Raw genomic sequence first — 27,417 nt, 5'->3', positions numbered from 1 at the left:
ATTTCTTCTCTGGACAGTTGTACTTATTAGAAAGTTTTCATTGTGTGGAAAGTTGAATGAAGTCTGTTTCTCTAAGCTCCCACCCCCTTTAGGAATGTAAAACATATTTATTCTCTCTTGAAATGTTTGAAGATTGTTATTATAACCCCTTTAGTCCTCTTCTTGCATCGTTCAGTTAGTCTGCAACTAAATGTTCATTTTTCAAAACATGCAAGGTTTAGAGCTGTGCTGCCCAGTACAGTAGCCACTAGACACAAGTGGATGTTGAGCACTTGAAATGTGGGTAGGCTGGATTGAGATGTGCTTCAAAATACACACTGAATTTTGAAGACTTAATACAAAGGAATAACTCAATTTTTTTGTATTAATTACATATTAAAATGATAACATTTTAGATGTACTAGATTAAAAATATATTATTAAAATTAATTTTACATTTTTCTTTTTATAATTGTGGCTACTGGAAAATTTAAAATTATGTGTGGCTTACATTATATTTCTAACAGACAGTGCTGGCCTAGGTAACTAGGAGGGAAGAGGGTATTTAATTCTTTAAGTACCTGATTATATTTGTCTCTGTGCCTCCTTATCTTTTCTCTGAAGTTTACTTGTTGGTACTTGTCTTTTGCTTGCTCTGGGGTTCTGACAGGTTAAGCTACAAGTTTCTTAAATAATCCCTACAATAGTGTAGGGACTAGGAACATCGTTTCAGAAATAACCAAAAGAATGTAGAGAAAAGAATATGAACTCTGGTGAAGCTATTAATCCAAAGTTGGTGATTAAATGCCTCTCTTTAAAGCTAGTGCACTAGGTCTTACTGTTAAAAAGTCAGGTGCAGTGTCAAATGAAGCTATCAGGCAGGCATTGTAAAAAATGTCACAGTCAGTCTAGTCTACCTATATAATGCGAAAAATGTGATATCATAAGTAGAGATTGCTTTATAACTGCGTAAATGTTTTTCATTATCTTGAAAGGTAGACCGATCATTTTACTTAAAAGGTATTTTTAAACCATTGGTATGCTAGTAAGTTTATACAATCAGCATTTTGCAGATAGTAAAAATGAAGGGGTTTAAAATTTTCATTTATACTGAACCAGCATTTATACTGGTTTAAATAATCAATCTGTAACCTATGAACAAGGTTGTTTTTTTAAATGTAAATCGCTTAATCCTGAAGATATAATTGAGCAACAACCCTGAATCTTTTTGGAACAAGTTTTATTTTCTTTTAACTCTTCAAGCTCTACTTTGGTAGTCTTAACTTGCTTGCTAAAGGCAGTTTAATTCAAGCAATGGCTTACTTAAAATGTCACCCCCTCCACAAAAAAAAAACAAAAAAAAGTATTTTCATTTGTTTCAAAATATCTTTGTGAATAAACAAAGACAAATGAAAAATTTGAAGAACTGCAATAAGAAAAATACTAGTCATCATAATTTTGACTAGAAAGAATCAAGTTGGGCTTTTTTTGGCTTTAATTGGAGAAACTACCATATTTTATGCAAATAACATGCACATTATGAATTTTTTACCAACCACACAACCCAACCTCTTGGTATTTTCGTAAGCAAGCTATGCCGTGCATTATATGCGTGGGCACGTTATTTGTGAAAAAATATGGTAACTAACTTGTCCAAGGCTTTCTAGGAGGTTGGAGACAGAGCCAGAACTAGAACCCAGGTCAGCTAACTCCCATCTTAATGTTTTCCCACTCTCTTATCCTATGATTAACCAGTAGCATAATAGTGATAGTCTATAAAATAGGTGGAAGAAATGAAAAATTTTCTAATGAAAACACTTCTTCAGAACATTCTTGTGCCTGTGCCCTTACGTCATGACAGGATATTTCATTTTGATGATGTTGTTGTTGTTAGTTGCCATCAAGTCAGCTCTAACTTATGGTGACCTTATGTATAACAGAGTGAAACGTTGCCTGGTCCTGTGCTCGACTTTACGATCATTAGTCTGTTTGAGTCCACTGATAATGTATTTATTTATTTCACCACCCGTCTGCCACTTTTTCATACTGTGGTCGCTTGCGTGTTGCTGTGATGCTGTAAACTATGCCACTGGTGTTTCAAACACCAGCAGGGTCACCCATGGTGGACAGGTTTCCGCAGAGCTTCCAGATTATGACAGACTTGGAAGAAAGGCCTCATGACCGACTTTTGAAAATTAGCCAATGAAAACCCTATGGATCACAACAGAATATTGTCTGATATAGTACTAGAAGATGAGCCCCCTGAATTAGGAGGCACTCAAAATACACAGTGGCCACAGTAATGGACTTGCGAAGATGGCACAGGACCGGGAAACATTGCATTCTGTTGTACATGGGGCCACTGTGAGTTGGAGCCAAATTCACAGCTAACAACAACAACATTGTTTACTTATTTTGTTATCATAAAAATTTCAAACATTTTCTCTACATTAACATTTTCTCTCTGTAGATTTACCTTAATGCTGTAATCTTTGGCTAGTGCTTAACCTTCCTGATTGCACTGTAGGTCAATTACGTATTTTAGTTCACTTAACTTTAAAGCTCTAAAGTGAAATATTAAAAAAAATAATCTTTTTGTTTGTTTGTTTCAGGTAGATAATCCAGTTTCTGTTTTAACACAAGAGATGAGCAAGCAGTTCTTGCAGTCTAAAAATGAGGGAGACAAATACAAAGTAAGGGGCACCAAAGTAAATATAAACCTACTAAAAAAGAATACATTTATAAATTAAGTGTAAATATCCAATATTACTCTTGTTCACATAATGGGTATTGTAATATTTTTAAAAAAGCCACCTACTTAAAATAATATAGAGCTCAATTAGGAAATCGTTAAGTTAGATGGGAGTGTAATTTTCTTGGTATACCCTTATTTTCACTTTTTGGGTTATTATTTTCTAATATTAATCTTTAAGGAAATGGAAGGGAACAGTTGGCCATACAGACATAGTAACTTTTAAACCTTAAATCATTTTAAAAAAAGCAAACAAAATATTTGATTACTATTAAAATTTATTTGTCTAACCTTATGAATGGGTTTTGATACTTCCTATTCTAAAAATTTAAGCTGAGCTACGATCAAAAATACAGATGTCGTTTTTACCTAAAGAATGGAAGAATCAGTGAAAATAAACTTTCAAAATGGGACCTATCACACCAAAAGATTTCTTTTTCCCCTGTGGGTTTTTAAGAGCTTTTGCAATGAACATGTAAATGTGAACGTAGCAGGTTAAGTAAACAAACTTTGCATCTGAAATAAGACATGTTCTTTTGTGCCTGTCTATACCTGCTTAAGTATGTTTTAGTGGCTTTTTACATAATAGATCTAAAGTTATATTTTAGAGACCAAATTCCTTTTTTACTGTTCCATGCAAGTTTATAAACTCCTGTGTTTTTATTGTTGATATAGTTCTTCATGAAAGCAACCCAACTTGAACAGATGAAGGAAGATTACTCATATATTATGGAAACAAAAGAAAGAACAAAAGAGCAGATAAATCAAGGAGAAGAGGTTTGTAAACAGTTAATGTAAATCTTTGAGGTTAACCAAATCCTTATAGTACTTGGGTTAAATTGTATTATAAAATTGTATGTGTGTGTGTGTGTGTGTGTGTGTATATATATATATAAAATTTTATGTATAGTATCTATATATATAAACTAGTAACATTTTTTATATTTAGGGTATTTATTAGCCTTTACCTTTTTATTTTGTAGTAATGGTTGTGCACATCTTACTTCCTCTATTAGATGATAAATTCATGGAGGACAGGGCAGTATCTTACAACCACTGGAACTTTCAGCAACTTCTTAACCTATGCTTTTGAGATAGAATTGTACTAATGATTAACCCAAGTCAAATTTATTAAATGCTACGTTGACCCTTTTACAAGTTTTTGAGGAATGTGAATTTTAAAATTAGTTCTGTAGGTGTGTGATTCATTAAGTGAAAACTTAAAAAGCAAGGATGAGTGTTGATGCTGTGGTTAAGTGTTCGACTGCCACCCAAAAGACTGGCAGTTCAAATCCACCAGCTGCTCCTTGGAGAAACCCTATGGGGCAGTTCTACTCTGTCCTGTGGGGTCACTAGGAGTCAGAATCAACTCGACAGCAACAGGTTTGGTTTTTTTTTGTTATTTATTTTCCTGCATTAACCTTTCAAGCCTGGGGTATGTGAAGGTGTGCAAGAAGATTTTGTAAACCACAGGATTTGTACAGTATACTTTTTTGGAAAATCAGTGTTATTAGAGAAAGGAAACATTTTCATATTCAAACAAGCATATAGGAAATGTTTGCGTATTGAAACAATAAGTACATAGTATATGTTCCATTTATTATTGTAAAAATAATAAATCAGGACTTTAAGAAATCTTTTTTTTGCTTCAGACAACTTGGGGTCAAACACTCACTTTCCCCATGATACACATTGTTCTTAGTGAATTAAGGTATTTTGAGTATGACGTTTAAGAAACATTTCCTGTATCATGTAGCAGAGTTCCTTATCCTCAATATGCACTTCATAAGGAGTTTGTTCTCGTTAATTAAATGCTCTACATTCTTAAACTCTGGGTTTGAAGAGTTAAATCTTTAAGAAATAGCATGTGATGGTTAGAAACTAGAGGTCATTCAGTCAACAAATTAAGTTCCTACCATGTGCCTAGAATTTTGCTTTGGTCTTGGGTATATCATGGCTTGTAAATATCAGGATTCTTGTGGTTATAGACTTAACTGTCCAAAGGAAACAGATGTTGACTAATTTGAGTATGGTGAATACTACTAAAGGAGCTGTAGACTAGGTTGGTGCAAAAGCATCTAATAGTGTACTAACAGCAGAGAGTGAAGATGATTGCGGGGGAGGGGAGTTGTTCAGGAAGTGATGTCTAAGGTGAGAATTGAAGGATGAACAATAGCAGGCAAAGAATTACGAGAGTAAGGAAGGGATGCAAGAAATAGCATGGTTGACTTCTCGGGCAAGAGAGCTCATGATATTTTTAAAAAATTGAAAGAATTCTACATTGGCTGGAGTGAAGAACTTAGGAGTGAGAGATAAGAGACCAGATTGTGGAGGACCTTGCAGAAGAGAATGATTTGCTGTAAGGAAGGAATAGATGTAGAGAGATCAATTAGGAAGGTATTGTCGTTGTCCAAAGAGATGATGATGGCTTAAGTCAGGATAGTGGTAGTAGTAATGCAGAAAAGAGCTTTGAAATGATTTGGGTAGATGTTGTGTGGGAGATGGAGCATAAGGGTGAGAGAGAAGGCATCAACGGTGACTGAATGACCTCCAGATTAATGACCTGAGAAGTAAAGTAAGTTTGAAACAGGAAAAAAAAATTTTTTTTTTTTTAATGAAAAATGGTAACTTCAATTTTAAGCACATTAATTTTAAGGTGCTTATAAAGCATCTAAGTGGAAATGTGAGTGGGAATTTGCAGATAAGAGACTGGAATAGAGAAATAAAGTCTGGCCTCAATAAATATTTGGAAGTCATCAATGTGTTATTGCATTCTAAGCCATGGGGATGACTGAGATCACCTAGGAGGAAAGGAAAAGTGAGGCCAGCCCTGAGCTGTAAGAATGCTTATGGAAGCCAAGGGAAGAGACAGTTTGAAAAGGAAGTGGTCACAACTGTCAGAAGTACTGAAAAGTCACACCACAAGGACTGACAAGTGCTCATTGAATTGAGTGACATAATCTTTGTAGATGACTGTGGCAAGACTCTTTTCTGTAGTGGTGAAAGCAAAAGCCAGATAGATTTGTGAGGCCTTTTTGGAGGAGACAGAGGTAATTTTCAAGAAACTTGGATGGAATGGGAAGAAGAATTTTAGAGGAGAAAGAGGTGGCAAGAGATGGGCGGTAGTGGTTTTGTTTGTAAGTGGGAAAGATAAGCGAATAAAGATTTAAACATGATAATGGAAGGAAGTCAGTGAAGAGGGAGAAGTGGAAAATAAAGGTTAAAAGATGAGATGGGAGAATCAGTGAATTTAGACACGTTGACAAGGCAAAAAGGGTTTAGGGTCCAGAATATAGGTGGGAGTGGGGACTGGATTTAAGTGTAACCTGGCCACCTTTTGTGTTGTAGCAGGAGGAAGAGATGTCTACTGTAGATTTGCAGATAATATTGGAAGTTGGAGGGAGTTTCTCTCTGATGACTTCTAAATTCTCTGAAGCAGAAGGCAGAGAGGATGAGTGAGAGAAGAGGCTGGCAGGGGTGTATAAGGTTTGAACACAGTGATAATAGGTTGAAATAATCCTGGAGAATGGGAAAGTGAATTGGATAGGAAAGCATAGTATGATCTACAGTGTTAAGGCGCTAGCTAAATATGTTCTTGTTAGGTGCCATTGAGTTGGTCCCGACTCATAGCGACACTGTACAACAGAAGGAAACACTGTCCAGTCCTGTGCTGTCTTCACAATTGTTGCTATGTTTGAACTCAGTGTTGCAGCCACTGTGTCAGTCCATCTCATTTAGGGTCTCTTTTTCAAAGACCCTGTACTTTACCACAGATGAATATAGTAAGCATAAATGAAGTGGAGAGACTGCCTACCAAATGTGCAGAATATGAAGTTGAGGAACCAATTCGGAAGCTGTTCTAATATCATAAATATTTAATATGCGTTTGGTGATGTTATTTACAAATTGTTAAGAGAGAACTTAGGAAAAATTTTAATTTTTAGAAAGAAGTTCCTTCAGATCCTTCCATTACCTTTGGAATTGATACTGAATATACTTTGTCAGGAACAACAGACCAGTTTGTCTATTAGATATGAAATCAAGCGAGAAAATGGGAAACTGTGTTTTGGGATTTGTCTATATTTGTGTGATCTTGGATCTTTTATTCTTTTGCTCTTCTTCATCTGAAGAATACTTGGCCAATTTTATAGTGCAGAAATTAGCAAAAAGTATACTAAGGAAACAGATTTGTTTTTATTTTTGCTTTAAAGAAGTCATTTCATAACAAATCTTTCTGTAGTGCTTGTTTAGGCGTTGTATTCAAAAGGAATTTATATACCGAAGTCTTGTCATTTTAACGTTAATGAGAATTATGTCGTTTTTTCTTTTTTAAGCGACTTACTGAACTAAAGCGCCAGTGTTTGGAGAAAGAGGAACGTTTTCAAAGTATTGCTGGTTTAAGTACAATGAAGACTAAGTTGGAACACTTGAAACATGAAATGGCTTGGGCAGTGGTAATTTTGACTTAATTACTTGTTCACATATATTTGTAAAAACAGAATGTATTTGGTTACAGTTAGTTTTATAAATGATTTACTATATAATTTCTTTTTAGGTCAATGAAATTGAAAAGCAGTTGAATGCTATCAGAGATAATATCGAAATTGGAGAAGAGCGTGCTGCTAGACTTGACAGGAAAATGGAAGAACAGCAAGTAATTGCAGTTTATATAATTGTTTTATTAGGTTGGATCATACGAAATTGCTGTTTTAGACTATCTTTAACCCATGAAAGTGGCAGTTTGAACCTGTATATTTATCTATATTTGAATTTGTTCCTTCAGTGAAGCAAACCTGAACTTTTGCTCAAAGACTACGTGGGAACTATCTTTTCCAAAGAATGCTGTATTGGAATGCGAACCTGTCTGAGGCTAGGGATGTAGAACTCATAGAATTCATGCATGTGTGGGCAGTGGTACTTTGTTACTGACCAGAGTTGCTACAAGATGAAGCTTTTACTTTTGGGCTCATTAAGGAACTGATACACAAATGACCTGAGGAAAAGGGGTGCCGGGATAATAGTTAAAATAGCATTAAAGCTAAGAATCATAACTGCAAACTATGCTCAGAGATTGTTAATGGAACTTTAAGGAACCTATGGTTTAGGGCCCAGAACCACAATTGCCTGTCAGATGATTTGATATAGGTAGAGCGCATATAGGAGAAAGTTGTTAAGTTTGTTAATGTTAGTTTCAACCTGAGATCTAAGAGCCCATGTAGAAACTACTACAATTTTTGTTCTCTGGACTCAGTTTCTTATTCCCTCTATAGGTAGTAATGGAAGTCCAACCACTCCTGCCTCCTTCACTTCAAATTTTCACTTATGAGAGAAAATTCTGAAATGTTTGCTAAACATTTTTTTCTTCTAAGCCTCATTTCTCAGCTTGTCATGGAGAAGACCTTATGTTACTTTCCTCCTTGGGTAATTCCCAGTCTAAAAGTGGAATAGATGCTGTCTTGGTTATCTAGTGCTACTATAACAGAAATACAACAAGTGGATGACTTTAACAAACAAATTTATTCTAATAGTTTAGGAGGCTAAAAGTCTGAATTCAGGATGCCAGCTCTAGGAGAAGGCTCTCTCTCTGTCAGCTCTGGTGGAAGGTCCTTGTTTCCTTATAGCACCTGTGGGCCCTACGTTCCTTGAAGATCTCCATGTGTCTTGGCATCATGGAAGCCCTGGGTCTATGAGGTTCTCAACTCAGGGACCCCAGATCCAAAGGACATGCTTCACTCCAGACTCTTCTTTCTTTGTGGTAGTGAGGTTCCCCCCCCTCCGCTCACTTCTCTCTGCTTTTATCTTTTGCAAGATAAAAGATGTGACTCAAGCAAGGATGTGACTGGAGTAAGGCTGTGACTCAAGATACACCTCACACTGAGCCTGCCTCATTAATATACAGAGGTTAAGATTTACAATACATCACAAAATGGAGGAGAATTAGATCACAAAATGGATGACAGCCACATGATACTGAGAATCACGGCCTAGCCAAGTTGACACATGTTTTGGTGGAGGTGGGGCACAAGTCAATCCATAACATTCTACTCTTTGGACCCCCAAAATTTATTTCCTTGCCACATGTAAAACACATTCACCCTATTACATCATCCCAAAAGTCTTAAATCCACTCCAAGTCCAAAGTCTCATCTTCTGAATAATCAAAATCAAATGGGTGAGACTTTAGGCATATTCCGTCCTGGGGCAAAATTCCTCTTCATCTGTGAACCTATGAATTCTAGATTACATGTTTTCTGCTTTCAAAGTACAATGGTGAAACAGACACAGGGTAGACACTTCCATTAAAAATGCGAGAAATTGAAGGGAAAGAAGGGATAACAGGCACCAAGCAAGCCCCAAACCCAGCAGAACAATTTACATTAGCTCTCAAGGCTTGAAAATAACCCTCTGTTCTCTGAGGCCATCTGGGCAAGGCTCCACCCTTCAGACTCCGAGTGTTGGCTGTGCCCTCTGCATTCTCGGTGGAGGCCCCTCAATCCTGGGCCTCAGCTCTGCTTTCGGCAGCCCCATTCTCCTAGTCCATTTGAGTGGTGACCCAACCTGCTCGGCCCTGGCAGGCTCCATTCTTCTGCCCCTTGGTCATGGCAGCCCCGATACTGCTGCTTTGGGTCACAGCCTTATCCCCCTGGTACACCTTAACAGCAGCCCCATACTCCGGAACTGGAACCGAGTTGGTGAAGATCCAACTCTTTGAAACCAAGGAATATGCGGCCCCACCCTTTGAGATCCAGGAGGCTGTGGCCCCACCCTTTGAGACCTAGGCAGCTCTGCTTTCTGTACTTCTTCCAACAGTTCTGCAGATCTCTGAGCTGCTCCAGAAATGGTCCTTTTCTTTTCTTGGGTAACAACAGATGTAGCTCCTTTGCCCTGTTTCCTGCCTGTAGAATTCCAAGAGGCAGAAAGTGTTCTCTGCTTTTGTTTTTCCTCTGTCCCCTTTAGTCTAAGCTGATGGGTTTTCTGCTGTAGTAGTTGTTAGATCTATCAGTCATAGGCTTAATCTCTTTAATGAAAGTTTGTGTAGACATGTCCTTGGTGAAAATTTTAGGACATGTGTCCTTAGTTTGTACAACAGAATTTTCCAAGTCTTTAAGTTTTGTTTTCATTTTGCACAGTTCATTTTTAAGTCCATCTCTTTCCTCTTGCATTTTACTGTAAACAGCCCCTTTAAGATCTTGCTTAAAAATCTCCTCAGCTAAATATTTGAGTTCATCGCTTTAAGTTTTACCTTCCGCCAAACATTTGAACATAATTCAGGTAAGTTCTTTGTCACTGCATAAGAAGCATCACCCTTCCTCCATTGTCTAATCGCATGTTCATTATTTTCTTTTAAAATCTCACCAGAAGCGCATTTAACATCCACATTTCCAGCAACATTATGTTGCTGGTGCCATATGTATTGTTTAAGACAATAGAGACTTTTTCTATAGCTTTCCTGACTTCCTTCTGAGCCCTCACTAGAATTGCCTTTGACATCCATAATTCTACCAACAGTCTCTAAAAGGCAATCTGGGTTTTTACTATTAGGCACCTTAAAACTCTTCCAGCCTCTACTCATTACCCAATTCCAAATCGCGTCCACAATTTAGGTATGTGTTAGAGCAGCTCCCCACTCTTGGCACCAAATGTTTTAGGCTGGGTTCTCTAAAGGAGCAGAAGCACACACGCAGAGATTTAATTCAAGGAAATGGCTGACACAGTTCTGGAGGCTGGCAAGTCCTAAATCCATGGATCAGGCGTCAGGGTAGAGGCTTCTCCTCACTCATGTGGTTGCAGGGGCTGATGAACCCAAAATCAGCAGGTCAGATGGTAGGCTGCTGGCTGATGGCCTGGGGGAGCTGGTGAATCTCAAAATCTGCAGGTTATACAGCAGGCTGCTGGCTCACAGGGTTGCAGGAACTGGTGAATCGCATAATCTGTAGATCAGATGGCAGGCTGCTGGCTCAAATCCCAGGAACCAGAGATCAGAGGATGATGAGTAGGATGCAGGATCCAGAGAGAGCAAACTTTGCTAGAACATCCATGTGTATTGGATGCAGGCCACACCCTCAAGGAAGTTCCCTCTTCAACTGATTGGCTGCTCACATCAGATCACAAAATGGGGATGGCTACATCAGATCTCAAAATGGAGGATGGTTACATCATTACATAACGGCCGAACCACTGAGAATTATGGCGTAGCCAAGTTGACACACAACCTTAACCATCACAGATGCTCACCTTTTTCTCAAGTGGCAAAAGGAGAATCTTGAGAATGGGTGATCTGCTGTTCCACTTAAGCATTTGGACACTCTACGTAGTAAATGGTAATAAGGATCGTATTTTATTTTTGTATCCTTTTTATCATGTCTTACATAAAACCTTTCACATAGTATATACTTGATCGTTGCTTGTAGAATGACCATTGAATAGAAGGTTTCTGAAGAAATGGTGTCTAAAGCAGATTTTAAACTTGCGTTGACCTAATTTAAAATTGAAAATACATGAATTATGTTTAGTTTGTTTAACACCTGACCTGCCTTTAATTTTTATAAAAGACATAGATTATACTGTAGATATTTTAATGATAGAACCTTCATTACCACTTTGTGATGTTTTCTAAATATCCTGCATATTGACAACTCCCTAATCCATATCACCTATCCAGACTTCTGTCCTAAACACTTAACTCAAATATCTGTCTTCACATCTTTACCTGCATGTCCCAGATACTTCATACTTAGCATGTCTAACACTGAGTCTGTTCTTCCGTTTGTACTACTTATCTTGATACGTGGTATTGCCGTCTACCCAGTTGCCTGATCCAAAATCCTGGGAGTTATCCTAGTTTTCTCTCTCCCTTTCCACTTCTTTTTTCTGTCCTTGCCTCCTTCCTCGTTATTCTCTATATCCATTCATTTATCACACCCATTAAAGGAAGGGTTAAGAAATTGGCAGTTAGGTGAAATATGGCCTGCCACCTGGTTTTCTAGATAAAGTTTTATTGGAACTCAGTCATGCTCGTTCGTCTATATATTGTCCTTGGCTGCTTGCATGCTACAACAGCAGAGTCGAGTAATTGTGACAGAGACCATACGGCCCACAAAGTTGAAAATATATACTGTTTGGCTCTTACAGAAAAAAAAGTTCAAACTAGTTCTCAGATTTGTCCTTCTAATCCATCTCTATTGCCAGTGCTGCATTTAGGTCTTCAGTTAATGTAACCCCACAATATTATATTAACTTCTTGCTGAAATCTTTCCTTGTAATTTTTTCCCTTCCACCCTGCCTTTCAAGTACTTTTAGAGAATCTAACATGTAGATTTATCGTATCCTGTCTCCTTATTGCTTAGAGATCGAATTTGTAATCTGTTCATTATTAAATTCAAGGCCCACTACCCCTTCACCTCATCTCCCACAACTACCTTCGCAGTTTAAATTCTAGCAGTACATACTTTTAATTCCTAAAATGGTATTAATGCCTTCATACATGCTCTTCAGCCTAACGCTCTTCCCCAACTTGTCTCCTGGTACACTTCAATGAATCTTTCAAGTCTTAGCTCAAATACTTCTCAGAAGAAGACTTTCTGGCAGACTATGGGTTCTTTCTTTGTACTTATACTATTATAAATGGATAAACCCTATTTAAGCAGTTCTCTTTCTGTATACTAGCTTGTGTGTCTGTTTCTCTGCCAAACTGTGGTTACCTAGTTTTAATTGTGTTATTTGAGGACAATTGTTATTATATCTTTTATCTCTAGAGGATAGCATACTTGTTGAATAAATATGAAGTTAAAATTAAATTATATTTTGGTGTTTTATATAATTATATTTGCTTATCTAATGTCTTGGGTTTACACAGTCAAAGCAAAATTAAGTATCAATGGGATATGAACTATATATAATTTTTTTTTTAGTTTTTCTCTATTTATTGAGAAGTAATAGAATATGCCTCAACCATGTTATTCTTTTCTTAAAGGTCAGACTTAATGAAGCAGAAAAAAAGTATAAGGATATTCAAGATAAACTAGAAAAGATTAGTCAAGAGACAAACGCACGTGCACCAGAGTGTCTGGCGTTGAAAGCAGATGTCACCGCTAAGAAAAGAGCCTATAATGAAGCGGAGGTGAGAGAAGGGTTTTAACTGGAATATTATAGACTTCGTGTCAAATGTAAATACTCTTCATCTGTTTTTTTAAGCAGAGGTTTTGTAATTGGGTTGAAATCTGTTTTGCTTTCAGACTTAAAAATATGTAATGGTTTACAAATAGTCATTTACGCATTTTATTTTAAAAATATATTTTTATATTCCGCCTCTGATTTTGAAGACTTGGCAAAAAAAAAAGGATCTAAATGGTCTATTTGTTTTCTTATTTTACTAAAGTGTGTCTAATTTTCATGTTAGGTTTTATATAACCGTTCCCTAAATGAATATAAAGCATTAAAGAAAGATGATGAGCAGCTTTGTAAAAGAATTGAAGAACTGAAAAAAAGGTAGGATAGTCACTTTGCAATTTTCATGATTACCTCATTTTGTAATAAAGTAATCTAGGTGAAATGGATGGAGTATTTTCTGTGCTAAAATAATTTTGTTGTGTTGATTTATATGTGTTATATTTAATATAAACTTTTTCATGTAACATTTTCTACTTTGGATTATTTGCTGATAGTACTGATCAGTCTTTGGAACCTGAGCGAATCGAAAGACAAAAAAAAATATCCTGGCTTAAAGAGAAAGTGAAGGCCTTACAGGATCAAGAAAGTTCAGTTAATCAAGAGATTGAACAATTTCAGCAAGCCATAGAAAAGGACAGAGAAGAACATAGCAGAATTAAGTAAGTGTAACATCCCTAGAATATTTTTTAATTACTTGAACATTATGTAGTTTTGCTTTTTATATGAAGGGAGAAAACATAAATTGTTTTGTTTTTTCTTTTAAAAAATCGCTTTTCCAAGTCTTCTTAAACTTGTGGATTTTGACAGTAGAATTCCTAGTTCATCACTGTTTATATCACTTTCTCATGGCAATTTTTGAGAACTTCTGTTTTTCTCTTGTAACACAATTATTTTCGAATAAAGACTTCTGCTTTTAGTTTGTAGGGTGGCTGGGTCGTTCATTGATATCATGGTGTTATAGGCAAGGACACAGTACTTTTTATATAACTATCTCATAACTATTTTGTTTTTCCAATGTATTTTTTAGGAGAGAAGAATTAGATGTGAAGCATATTCTGACCTTTAACCAGAAACAACTGAAAGAATTGAAAGATAGTAAAACTGATCAACTGAAAAGATTTGGCCCTAATGTTCCGGCTCTTCTTGAAGCAATAGATGATGCTGATAGACGAGGGCTTTTTACCTACAAACCTGTAGGCCCTTTAGGTACTTGTCATTATTTAGTGAGGTTATAATCATTAGAAATTAAATTTTTATTTTAGAAGGAGGTTTATTGAATTTAGTTTTAAAACTTTGTTGTCAGCTATCTAGTTATATATAAACTTTAATTGTACATATTTTAATAAATAATGATAAAATCACTTTAAACTTTGTAGTTTTCCTTTTGTATTTTTAGCATAAAGCAACCAAAAGAAAAGTTTAAAAAAAAGGGAAAATAATTATAGAGTTGAATAATCTGGTTCTGGTTTTTCTCATGTATTAATGAACAAATGAGCAAATAAATGAATAAACTCATTGGAATATAAGTGGTAAATCAGAAAAGCCAGTGACATCAAAATATACTCAAAAGAACAGTCAGTTGCCTGGGTTTTTTTTTTTTTTTTTTTCCAGTTCTACTTAGGTTGTGCAACCTGATTCCTAAGGCCCCTTCTAACTGTAAAATCTGTGGTTATTTAATTATTCACATATATATATGAGATTAAAAAAATTTTTTAGTCAAGTAATATTCTCCTGGGGAGTATCTCTAATTCTGTACATCGTTAGGTGAAAATGATGTTATAAATAGAGACATACTTTGTTATTAAAGTACTGTATTTAAGAATTCTACTTATGTCTCTTCATTTAAATGAAATATACCTGTATATCAAGATTCATTTCAAATGGATGAGTAGTTTTTTTCCTCTCTAAATCTAAAATCCTAATATTAATTTTACAGAAAATAATAAAGAATCTATAAATTTTTGACTTAATTTTCAAAATAGCGTGGAGAGGCTAGGTAGTGTAAACTTACTAGCCTCTCTGTTGATTTACATTAGAAGTGAGAGAAATTTTTTCACAGGATTTGATGGGGTTTTTTCCCCAGTGTATGCAATGAGCACTTGGGATTTCACAGTCAGTTAAAATAAGATCTGTAATATCATTTCAGCTACTTTTTATGAAAATATACTTATGAACTATAATAAAATAATTACATTAATATTTCAGTATAGATGTTTATGAAACTCAGTGTAATTTTCTTTCCCTTAGGAGCGTGCATTCACCTCCGAGACCCTGAGCTCGCTTTAGCTATTGAATGCTGCTTAAAAGGGCTTCTACAAGCCTATTGTTGCCATAATCATGCTGATGAAAGGGTACTTCAGGCACTGATGAAACGGTTTTATTCACCAGGGACCTCCAGGCCACAAATAATAGTTTCTGAGTTTCACAATGAGATATATGATGTAAGACGCAGGTAAGACATCAGTAATTAAGTCCTGTTTCTGATTTTGCTTAATCATATGGAGGGTCAGCTAGAATTAGAGACTTTTTATTGTTAATCATATCCATACCGCTGATTTATAAGATTTCATCAGGTCACTTTAATTTTCGTCTAGGCACTGGTTCAAGGCATTGGAGATACATAGATAAATAAGATATAATCCCTGCGTTTGAGGTACTTACAATCTATTGTAGGAGACAGTACAGGTAAACAGATATAGAATGACACAGAAATTACACTGATGTGGGAAATGATGCAGACTTAGCTGAATTAAGATGGAAGTCCTAAGGAAGGGCATTGATGTTCATTACCCAGAGATAGCCTGTCTGCAGTTAAACTCTCGAGGCATTTCACAGAATCCGTAATGGCCCTAACAAACCTTCTCAAGGGCACACTGTCCAGACTCTGGCCTCTTTACTTGCTAACTGCTGGCTAATCATTTTACTTTAAAAAAACAAAACAAACAAGCACGTGTCTGTGTGTGTCTGTGTGTGTCTGTGTGTGTGTGTGTCTGTGTGTGTGTGTGTGTGTCTGTGTGTGTGTCTGTGTGTGTGTGTGTGTGTGTGTGTGTACCCACTCCTCACTTATTGATGTGGTTAGGTTCCAAAGGCCAGGTCCTTACATGAAAATCAGTGTTGTGCAAAAATGGAAGGTGACCACATCAGATCATAAAATATTATATGGGACACTTATATACCTCTAGACCCCAAGGGTGGAAAATGTAAGTGGGCGTTCTGTGTCCCACTGGTCACAAAAAGGGTTACTGCCAGAGTTAACATTGTTAATGTGCAAAATAGTCTGATAGCAGATTTTTTTATTCCTGTCATCAATGCAAATTGTCAGATAGTAAGATAGTTGATAAGTGAGGAGTAGGTATACATACATACATATGTGTTAATATATAAAGCTCCCTATTTCCAAATTGTGTTTTACATTTTCTCCCTCTTCCATCTCTACTTTTTTTACAAATCCTATTTCTTTGCTTTTGTTTATTGATAGATCTAATGCTGTGTTCCTCATATTTGAGTAAATTTGCTTGGAAACATTAAGTGTCTCTATTATTTGACAGCATTGATAAAATTGAATTATAACATGGAGACGTAGTTCAGATGAGAGAGTAATTATCTTAGTAGGTAAATGAGGAAGTTCAGAGAAGAGATGATAAATGATCAGGGTTTTAACTGATGAGTTTGTCAAGAGAAAAGATTAATTGCCTTCTAGGCAAATGGAATTCTGTATGTAAAAAACATGGAAGCATGACATTGTAAGTTATTCTGCCAAAAATGTCATTATTGATAGAAAGGAACAGATAAAGGAGATATTTAGAACAAAATCAGTAAAACTTGTTTATTGAGTGTAAGTAAGGGAAGGAAGAATTAAGGATGATAGACTAGCGAGGGAGGTATTATCAGTTGACTTAGGGAAAGTATAAGGTAAAAAGTGGACTTGTCAAAAGTAGGTTAAGTCCTATTTTGGAATTGTTGATTTTGAGCTTTAAGGCTAGAGGTAATTATTTGAGAGTTGTAGGAACATTGGTTTCTCTGTCTGCAAGAGAATTTGACCCTACGTTCAATTTCTGGCTCTGCTCACAGGTTTCGAAAAACCTAATAAAAGTGAAATTGCAGCTGTGTTACCAGGCAGCATGACTTCTGATAGAACGACTCCTGCTAGGTTAGTTGCACCTGGACTGGGAGAAATCTAAATACCTGGTGGAGTGCCAGTGTAGTGACTCTTTTAATTGGGCATTTCCCTCCTGGGGACCTTGGAGCTATTCTCGTGAAGTTATGAGAGATACTGATTTTTTTTTTTTTAATTAACAAGTCTAAATAACCATTTTATTCTATTCTACAGCACAATTTTTTACATATGTTTTAGTGGTTTTGACAGTTACTTTTGAGCAAACTTTAAATGAATTCACAAAAAGTAAATATATTAGGAATAAAATATACACAGTAAAACGAGGCATCCAGATGTTCAGAAGCATGCATACAGAGGTGATCTGGTTGATGCAATCCCTGGGTACCTTGCCTATTTGAGAATTCACCAGCAAATACCAGTTCTTCTTTTCCTCATGCACATATAATTCAGAATCAGAGCATTCTAAACATACACACACACAATAAACCCCCTTTTAAAGCCACATCAGTACAAAAATTGAACTAGCAAGGCTAAGTGTGTGATTCGATTTAACCATTTGAGAGAGATGCTGACTTTCTGAGGAATATCCTCCTCATACCTGTACTTTCACTTGGGGACCAAAGAGAACAGCTCTGGCTAGCCATATGGACTGTTACATAAACTGCCACAAGGACTCTTACAAAAGAAGAATGCCTGGTCTTGCCCTGTTTGCATGTTGGGTTTCCTGTCCTGTATATTTCTAATCACTTAGAAGTATAATAAGTGAAACTTAGGGTATTTTGTGACGCTGGATGTTTAATAGAGCTTAAGAAGAAGACACTCTCTCCTCCTTTTTACCGTGGGTGTTTCAGGAGTCATCACTAGTTAGTATCTGGGTATCATGAGTGAATGCAATCAACCAGGAAAAAATATTAAAATGAATGAGAACAGAAAGAAGTGAGATTAGAACTTTTGAATTCATTGGGCGATAAGAAGAAGTGGATACCACATCTGAGAAGGAAAACTCGGATGATGAACTAGGAGAGAGTGGTGTCGTAGAAATGAAAGGAGGTGAGAGTTTTAAGATGAAGATTCACATACTGTTAAATATTGCAGGGACGTCAGGGAATTTAATCATCACAATTGGCAATCTAGATTAAGAACAGTTTCAGTGGAATGAGTAAGGAGAAGCTGAATTTACAGTGGATTGTGGGATGAGTGAGAAGCTATGGTGAAGATAATTTTGTTTCTAGAGACTTGAGTGAAAAGAAATAGAGAATTTAGACTAGTTGGAAAGGGAAGCAGAATGAAGAGAAATTTTGAGGATAGAAGATGCTTGTGCTTATATTTCTGTTAAGGAAAAGGAAGTACAGCAGAGTTGACAGTATAGGAAAAAGCAACATCTTATGGGAGACAGAAGGGTATAGCAAACAGAGCACAAGCTGACAAGTTGGCTTTGCGAAGGAGGAAGATGGGAGCCTTTAGGATGGGTTGTGTGTGTTTGCTGTATGGTGTGTGTATGGGATGTATGTATATGTATTTATGATTGAAGGAAGGCGTTTGCAGTTGAGCTTAAGTTTTGTACGGCATAATGTCAGTTTTCTTGGAAGTAGATGAGTTCATGTTCTGAGAATGGCAGCTTCAGGAGTTGGGTAGGAGGTTTGAAAGTAATCCTATTTAAGAGTTTAGACTAACTGCTGAGGAGAATGAGAGAGGAAGCTGACCCGAAGTCCACTTAAGATTTGAAGAACCTAAGGTAATAGTAGAATTTTTCACTAATAATGATTATTTATTTTATACATGTGAGTGGACAAAGTTGGATGTGTTGGATTAATGCAGCATTAGGAATTTTTAGGGTGGGTTGTGGGTATTACAGAAGGAGAAGAGGAGGAGAGGGAATTGAGGGTATTGCTGAGAGAATAGTTCACAGATTGGCCGTGAGTTTTCGGGTAGGTAAGGAAGAAAATGAGGCTTGGGAGAAAATGTGTAGATCAGCCTTAATGAAGTTAAAGAGCCAGGCGGATAGAAGGTCCACCACAGCTCATCCGGCCTCCTTGCTTCTCTAACAGGCCTTTTCAGGGCCTTTGCGGTTGCTGTTCCCTCAACCTGAAATGCCTGTGTGACTCTCCCATTTCCTCAGGTGCCTGCTCAGTGTCAACTTAGTGAGCTTTTCCTGCCTTTTTGTATAAAAAAGGACAATTTGCCTCTTCCCTTCTTTCTTTTTTATTATCTGTCTCCCTTCAATAAAATGTAAGCTTTATGAGAAGAGGGACGTAGTCTGTTTTTTTTACTACTGTATGTTCATCCTCTAGAATGGCACTTGGTACATAGTACATGCTCAGTAAATACATGTTGAATGAATGAATAAATAGAAAACATACATACAAGATACTTTGGTTGTTTTGGAATTCTAGGACTAAGCACTAAGAATGCCTCCACCTTTCTTCCTAGACATTTTTTGCTCCTGTACCTTTTATTGTTGGTGTATACCCTCTTCAGCATTTTTAATACTTCAGTTGTGTACAATTTTAAGTTGAAAGATTGAGTATTCTCTAAGGAGCCCCAGGTTACGATTCATAAGAATATCTTTTCTCCCATCTTTCCTCTGTGATGATAATTATCTTTACTACAGTTTTTGTCTCGTATCAGTGGGGTAATTGCTTGGCTATTTAAAATGTTTTTTAATTAATTGACTCTTATGTATAATAGCAGTATAAGGTTTAAGGGAATTGTTATTATTAATTATAACATGCCACATGTATACTGTTGTGGGTTCTAGAGCTTAGCTGCCTGGTTTAAATGGTAGCTAGCTTTTATGACATTGGGAACGTACTAAACTCTGGAGCTTCCTTTCTGAAAAAAATGGAGAGAATGACAGGATGTAGCTCATATGGTTGTTCTGAAGATTAAGTGAGTTAATATTTGTAATATGCTTAGAACAGAACCTGACACCTAGTAAGTATATAAATGTTTGCTAAGTAAATATATAAAATAAACCTATTACGTATTATGTTTTCGTTTGTTATCAGATATTTCCCATGTTCTTATTGTTATCTGTAAGCTCACCCATTAAAAAATATGTATACGTATGTGTGTGTGTATAAAATGAATGTTTGGTAAGTTAACCCTTATGTATTTTTGTGCCCTAGATCTGCTCATCATCCAGAGTTTCCAACAGTTCTGACCGCGTTAGAAATAGATAATGCAGTTGTTGCCAACAGCCTAATTGACATGAGGAGCATAGAGACAGTGCTGCTAATTAAAGTAAGACCAGATAATTGACGATATCTTACATTTAAAATTTCAAAGCTGTAGATGGTTATATAAATTTTTATTCCCCTTCTTTTATCATAGAGTTGTTGATATGTCTCAGCATTGATTTTTACCTCTTAGAAATATCTGTGTAATGATTTTTTTAGAGCTCGTTGGTTTGTGCTTTTTCTGACCCACAGAACTTTTGGCTTTTCTTCATAAAATAATTTCACAAATGGGTATTATTTATGTATGGTGCTATAAAAATATTTTGTTCATTCTCGATTGGCTGCTAAATCCATTTTTTATTTGCCCTTGCAGATACATATTTTATTATTATTCTGCTTTTAAAAAGTGTTTCATATTTTATGGATTCTTTTTCTTTTAACTTTGAGCTCTGTAAAATAAATCTATATTTACTCTACATTTGTATATGTATTTTTATGTACTTCTTTGATTATATCACCATATTATGTTTGATCAGTTGGCAAAAGTTTGCCGAGAAGGGACAAAAAGCTTGAAAACAAATCTGTATTCAAAACAAGTGTAATAGAATCTATTTTTGTTATTAGTGCACAGGGAGAAGTAGTGGTATCAGTAATTCAAAATGTTATATATTGCAAGTTGATGTTATAATTATTTGTGGTTTTAGCCTCTCATGTTTTAGAACAATACTTTAAACAAAATGATGAAGTTCTGTTGTAAAGGTCTGTCACCAGAGAGGGTGACTAGCCCTTAATTAAGCTTAATCTGCTTTTTACTTCATCTAGGGCTTGAAGATTTTCAGGCTCTCCCTACATAATTCTGTGCACTAATCTTTTATTGGAATTTGATATTCATGCGTATCTTTTCTATGATGTAAAAGTCATTTTTTAAAAGTAAGATCTGTACGAACTGGTCTGAAATTAATATTTTTTACATGGAAAGGTACTCGAAATACTTTTTAAAATGTATTTAAATAGATAGCAAAACTAGAATTTAAAAATAAAATTGATCAGTTTATCAGGAAAGTTAAAATTAAAGCACTGTATAATAAGTGGTTCTAAAGAATATTTTAATAGTATTGATTCTTTGAATCTTGAAAGTTGTTTCTAAGTTCTTTTATTTAACTTCATGGAGTTATTTCATTTGAATGTTTACATAAAAATACTTGAATTGTCTTAAAATAATAAGAATAGGTAACATTTTGAAATTGTGTGCATCAGGAATGCTTTGACATAATTTTTAAAATGTATTTTTCCCCTGTTACTTTAGAATAACTCTGTAGCTCGTGCAGTAATGCAGTCCCAAAAGCCACCTAAGAATTGTAGAGAAGCATTTACTGCTGATGGTGATCAGGTTTTTCCTGGACGTTATTATTCATCTGAAAATAAAAGACCTAAGTTCCTAAGCAGAGATGTGGATTCTGAAATAAGGTTGGTATCGAGTTTTAGCTTGAATATGTTACTTCCACTACTTCCTTCATGGTTCGATTTCTTCCATATTACTCTTTTAGCAGTTATTTCAGTGAAGAACTGTGAGTAATCTGTCACAGTGTTTGGTCTTGAAAGATCATTTAGCTGGATGTATAATTAATTCTAGGTTGACGTTTATTTTCCATCATCATTTTGACGACAATATTCTGGGCTAAGAGTATTTTACAACAGTGCTACTCAAAACGTGTTCCCTAGACCGGCTGATCTCCACATTGTATTTTACCTGTCCACAAAGAGAAAAGGAACTTAATTCAGGATGTAGATCAGCTGCATCACCATGCCCATTGTTGAGTTCTGCTGGTTTCTTTCAGTGAGGGAACAGATGTGCTGTTTACGTTTTGACTCAAGCTTCTTATCCTGTCTAATTGGTACTCAGTTGTGTCGTTCCAGAAAGATGGCAAACTGAATGCAGCTCATTACTCCTCCACTTCCAATTCTGATCTGTTTGCCTTTGATTTTGGGGCCCCTGGGCAACTGGGTGTAAGTAAGGCTTTGGCCTCTCTGGTAGCCCCAGCACAGAGAATTGGTGCTGTTTTCCTCCTTATGCGTTATTAAAAAAAAAGTTTGAAGATAGAATATTATCTTTGCTCATTTTGTTGGCTTTTATTTTTGGTCTAGTATTTAAATTTCAAAGTTTGTTTACTTGGTAGTTTTTTTTTTCCTTTAGCAAAGTTACTAGTTGATTGTTAATAAAGGTATATATTTATGTATGATAAAATAAACTCTTCTTACTAAACCCGGAGAGGCCGTATTGAATATTGGCTTAGGGACCCATTTTTTACCAGAAATACCACAACTGTTTTCATTTCTCTACTTTATCATCTGTTTCTTGTTCATTCAGCCAACTTTGAGCTTTTTTTTTAATATATAAAACTCTAGCAAAGTAGTATAGTTATCACATTTCATCAAATTTTGAAGATGCTGTGTTTTAGCTGTAAACCCAGTGCTGTCAAGAGTCAATTCCAACTCCTAGAGACCCTATAGGATGGAGTAAAACTGCTCCATAGGGTCTGCAAGGAGCAGCTGGTGCATTCGAACTGCCAACCTTTTGGTTAGCTGCCAAGCTCTTAACCACTGAGCCACCAGGGCTCCATTTTAGCCTATAGTAAGCGAAAAAATACTACTAGTTGAACTATAGACTGGAAAATGATTTCAGAGATGTTAGAATGGGGGAAATGTGCATCTTAGTGAAATATGGCATATACTCCACTGGAGACAGGTTTTTCTTAACTGCAAAGGTTGTTCTCTTCACCAAGCACACAGCTTTGGAAGATAGGTGCTTGAACCAGTGAGGCAGGAAAAGGTCACTGTTGACTTTGCTGACATGGAAGGCCCGTTATGGCTTTGACATCTGCTTAACTTTATCCTCATCTCTTTTCATTTTTCTTCTCTCCATCACTCCCCACACGTTCCTAGCATTCCGCCAATAATAAACGTTGAACTGACTTACATTTTTATCATTCTTTTTTTTACTTTCTATGCCTTTGTATATTTCTTTCCATCTTTTACCTTAGTTTGTCCAGCTGATGAAAACTTTGTTTCTGTACTGTAGTATTATACACATATAGCATAGTGTAAAATGTCCTTAAATGTCCTTTTCACGTTTAACTTGTATGGTTTATTTCCTGATTTTTTTTTTTTTTTTCCTTTTTGGGAATCATGTTTCAATTCTGTTTCTCCCTCTGTCTACCTCTATGCACAATGCCTGACACGCAGAGATCATGTCATAAAACACCTGTTAATAAAATAAGTAAAACTTCAGTTTAGAAGGTTATTTTGGAAATCTTTATAATACATTGTTTATATTGTCAGCAACTTCATAGGATCCTAGAACTGGTTTCACTAAATAGGGTTTTGCGTATAAATTATTACCAATAGGCCTTTTTTTGTTTTGTTTTGTTTTAAAGTCTTAAGCATTTGTAATATTTAGAAGTAGTTTTAATGATTTTTTTTTATCTTTTCCTCTTTACCAAGCCACTTGGAGAATGATATTGAAAATAAGAAGGCTCAGATACTAAATCTGCAGCAACATTTGTCTGCCCTTGAAAAGGATATTAAACGCAATGAAGAACTTCTTAAAAGGTGCCAACTACATTATAAAGATTTAAAGGTAAAAGATAAATGAACATTTTATTTTTCTCAACTTACCACTTCTAAGGTTTTTGAGATTTTGACATTTATTTAGTTAGAGCAGTAGTTCTCACACTTTTTGGTTTCAAGGCCTTTTACACTCTTGAAAGAGCTTTTATTTACATGGGTTATATCTGTCAATATTTATATTATTAAAAATTAAAACAATTTAAAAATATTTGCTAGTTCATATAAAATAACAATGTTAAACTCATTGTGTTAACATAAAGATTACATTTTTTTCAAAATGTCATCTTCCAAAGCAGAAAAATTTATATTTGCATTTTTTGATATTTTTTTATATCTCTTTAATGTCTGGCTTAATTAAATTCACTTGAATTTTCATGTCAGTTTCTGCATTCAGCCTGTAGCATTATTATACGTAATGTAGTTATAAAACTTCTATATACTTGTGAGAAAATGAGAGTAAAAATGATGAATAATGTCTTAGTGTTTTTATGAAGATAGTTTTGAACTTTCAGACCCCTGAAACGGCCTTAGAAACTCCTAGGTGGGGGGTACTTGGAGAACTGCTGGATTGAGTAATCTCTTCATAATTTAAGACTTTGAGATGGTTCAGAAATAGTATTTTCTGTACCCAACATTGTCATCATTTTAAATACTAGAATGAATTATATACATCATTTTTTGCATGAGGATGGGTTAGCAATAAGGCCGATCCATGACAGAATGTATACATAACTTCCTTGGGTTCATTTAATAATGCTAATATGCCCCTTTTGTTGATTATAACATTTTTCTGTATCATATAGCATTTAGAATTTTGTGAATTAATATATCTTTTCCAAGGTTTTACTTTTATCTTTTACTTATTTTTATGTTACTAAGAATCTATTTTTCTTTCAGCTAAAAATAAGAAAAAGTATTTCAGAAATTCGGGAACTTGAGAATATAGAAGAACACCAGTCTGTAGATATTGCAACCTTGGTAAGATGCTTGTCATGGTTTGAATTATGTCCCCCAAAAATGTGTGTATCAGTTTGGCTGGGTCATGATTCCCAGAATTGTGTGGTTGGCCTCCATTTTGTGATTGCAATTTTATGTTAAAGAGGATTAGGATGGGATTGTAACACCATCCTTAACCCAGGTCACATCCCTGATCCAATGTAAAGGGAGTTTCCCTAGGATGTGGCCTGCACCACCTTTTACCTTACAAGAGATAAAAGGAAAGGGAAGCAAGCAGAGAATTGGGGACCTCATACCACCAAGAAAGCAGTGCCAGGAGCAGAGTGCATCCTTTGGACCTAGGGTCCCTGCGCAGAGAATCTCCTAGTCCAGGGCAACCTCGATGAGAAGGCCGACAGAGAGAGAAACCCCTGGACCTGACGCTCTGAATTTGGACTTGTAGCCTACTTTACTGTAAAGAAATAAATTTCTCTTTGTTGAAGCCATCTGCTCATGGTATTTCTGTTAGAGCAGCACTAGATGACTAAGACAATGCTTTTCTCTAATTTAAATGTAATGTTAAAGGATAAAACTGTCATTTAGGTTAATGGCATTTACTCTTAGCGTTTTTCTAAATCCTTTTTAATTGAGGCTATTCTTTAGGATTGCTGCCTCCATTCATAAATTAGGTAGAAACTACCTGGCATATAGCCTTCACATTCCTTAATGTTTGTTAAATATTGCTTGAATGCATAATAATTGTGTCTTTTGCAAAACGTGTTAATTGTGCTCTGAACAGTGGCCCATCCAACCACACTGTGTAGCATAGTGTTTTTCACCTTCGGCACTGTCAATCAGTATTAATGGACAAAAATGTCAGTACCATCTTTGTTAGTTCGTGTGTTCGTATTGTTTTCTTTTTTTCTCAAGCGAAGGATGTTCATTTTAATTTACTACACGCTTGTTGCTCTTTTTTTTGTTTTGTTGTTTGTTTCTTTCAGGCATCAGTTGGTGATATTTAGCTTAGTGTCTTTGAGTTGCAGTAAACAGTGAACTAGGTACATTGTAGATTCTTGTTAAATTGAATATTTATTTTCTGCTCTGTACCAGGCACTATATTAAGTGCTGGGAATGCAGCAATGAACAAAACTAATAAAGCCCCTGCTCTGATGGTGCTTTACTCTAATGAGAAGTTGTCTTCCTTTTTTTATTAGTGGTCTTGTTTTCCACTTTCTATTTCTGATTTTATTCCTTTTATTGATAAACTCAACTTCTGAAAGGTGTAGACTGTCCTAATTATTTTTGTTTACTCAGTACCTAAGTGTTGTCCAGCACAATATATATATTTATATACACTAGATATATTTTGAAAGAAAAAGTGAGTGAATAGAAAAAACGTTATTCCTTTTGACTGTAACCTCAAGCAGACTATTTTTAAAATTTTCTCCTCAATGTCTCCACTTTTTATTTGTGACTCTGTTTTCTTGTAGTTCCTAATTTTCCATTAAGGGTATGAAAAACTCTAGTGTTCTTTGTATTTGTATTTTGCTACTTGACACTTCAATGTTATATCTACGTTTTTAGAATAGTCTTAACTTTTTTTTTGTATTCAAGAAGTTGCTGGACTTATTCATCAGAAATAATATATTTATAAAATACTTTTTGAGTTTACTTTTCTGCCCTGTCTATTGCCTTGGTTTCTAATTTAGACTTAGATTTTTACTTTGATCTGATTTGCCTACAGCCTATAGTTTCTTCTGTCAGAATTGTTTGTTATTTTCCTATTTGATAACTTAAGTTTTGTTTAACTCTGATTGTCTATAAATGTTATCAGGAAGATGAAGCTCAAGAAAATAAAAGCAAAATGAAACTGGTTGAGAAAAATATGGAACAACAAGAAGAAAAGATGGAGATTCTTAAAAGTGTGAAAATAGAAGCAGAAAACAAGTATGATGCAATTAAATTGAAAATTAATCAGCTGTCAGAGCTAGCAGATCCACTTAAGGTATATATTGTTGCTATTTTGTTATATGTATTTTATCTTTTAGTTTTATATCAACAGTGTACTTGTTGGATATTGTCCTAAAAGAATTTATGGTTAAATGTACATGTTGTTGTTGTTGTTAGGTGCCATCGAGTTGGTTCCAACTCACAGTGACCCTGTGTACAACAAAACGAAACACTGCCCAGTCCTGCACCATCCTCAGAATTGTTGCTACGCTTGAGCCCATTCTTGCAGCCACTGTGTCAGTCCATCTTGTTGAGGGTCTTCCTTATTTTTTGCTGACCCTCTACCATGCATGCTGTCCTTCTCCAGGAACTGATCCCTCCTGATAACATGTCCAAAGTATGTGAGACGAAGTCTCCCCATCCTTGCTTCTAAGAAGCATTCTAGCTGTATTTCTTCCAAGACAGATTTATTCGTTCTTTTGGCAGTCCATGGTATGATTCGATATTCTTTGCCAACACCATAATTCAAAGGCGTCGATTCTTCTTCGGTTTTCCTTATTTCGGGTGCATGTGAGGCAATTGAAAACCCCATGGCTTGGGTCAGGTACACCTTAGTCTTCAAGGTGACATCTTTGCTTTTTAACACTTTAAAGAGGTCTTTTGCAGCAGATTTGCCCAGTGCAATGCATCATTTGATTTCTTGACTG

At 35.6% G+C, this 27,417-nt stretch overlaps 1 protein-coding gene across 6 annotated transcripts in view; it reads left to right on the top strand.

Annotated features, from left to right (window-relative positions):
- SMC6 (structural maintenance of chromosomes 6) overlaps positions 1-27,417 on the top strand; it is an 81,781-nt gene that overhangs the window by 26,180 nt on the left and 28,184 nt on the right. For all 6 annotated transcript variants that reach the window (XM_004387572.3, XM_023741744.1, XM_023741746.1 and 3 more), the window contains 14 exons: positions 2,592-2,672; positions 3,407-3,508; positions 7,066-7,185; positions 7,287-7,385; positions 12,705-12,851; positions 13,131-13,219; positions 13,396-13,560; positions 13,929-14,107; positions 15,149-15,353; positions 20,147-20,261; positions 21,504-21,664; positions 23,699-23,834; positions 24,722-24,802; positions 26,595-26,765. In XM_004387572.3, the coding sequence (XP_004387629.1) occupies positions 2,592-2,672; positions 3,407-3,508; positions 7,066-7,185; positions 7,287-7,385; positions 12,705-12,851; positions 13,131-13,219; positions 13,396-13,560; positions 13,929-14,107; positions 15,149-15,353; positions 20,147-20,261; positions 21,504-21,664; positions 23,699-23,834; positions 24,722-24,802; positions 26,595-26,765 (1,851 nt within the window). The remainder of the gene's footprint in view (positions 1-2,591; positions 2,673-3,406; positions 3,509-7,065; positions 7,186-7,286; positions 7,386-12,704; positions 12,852-13,130; positions 13,220-13,395; positions 13,561-13,928; positions 14,108-15,148; positions 15,354-20,146; positions 20,262-21,503; positions 21,665-23,698; positions 23,835-24,721; positions 24,803-26,594; positions 26,766-27,417) is intronic.

This window comes from Trichechus manatus, unplaced genomic scaffold (assembly GCF_000243295.1).
Source record: "Trichechus manatus latirostris isolate Lorelei unplaced genomic scaffold, TriManLat1.0 scaffold00189, whole genome shotgun sequence".
NCBI classification, from domain to species: domain Eukaryota; kingdom Metazoa; phylum Chordata; class Mammalia; order Sirenia; family Trichechidae; genus Trichechus; species Trichechus manatus.
Note: the sequence above shows the minus strand (reverse complement) of the source record. Positions and strands in the feature narration are given on the sequence as shown.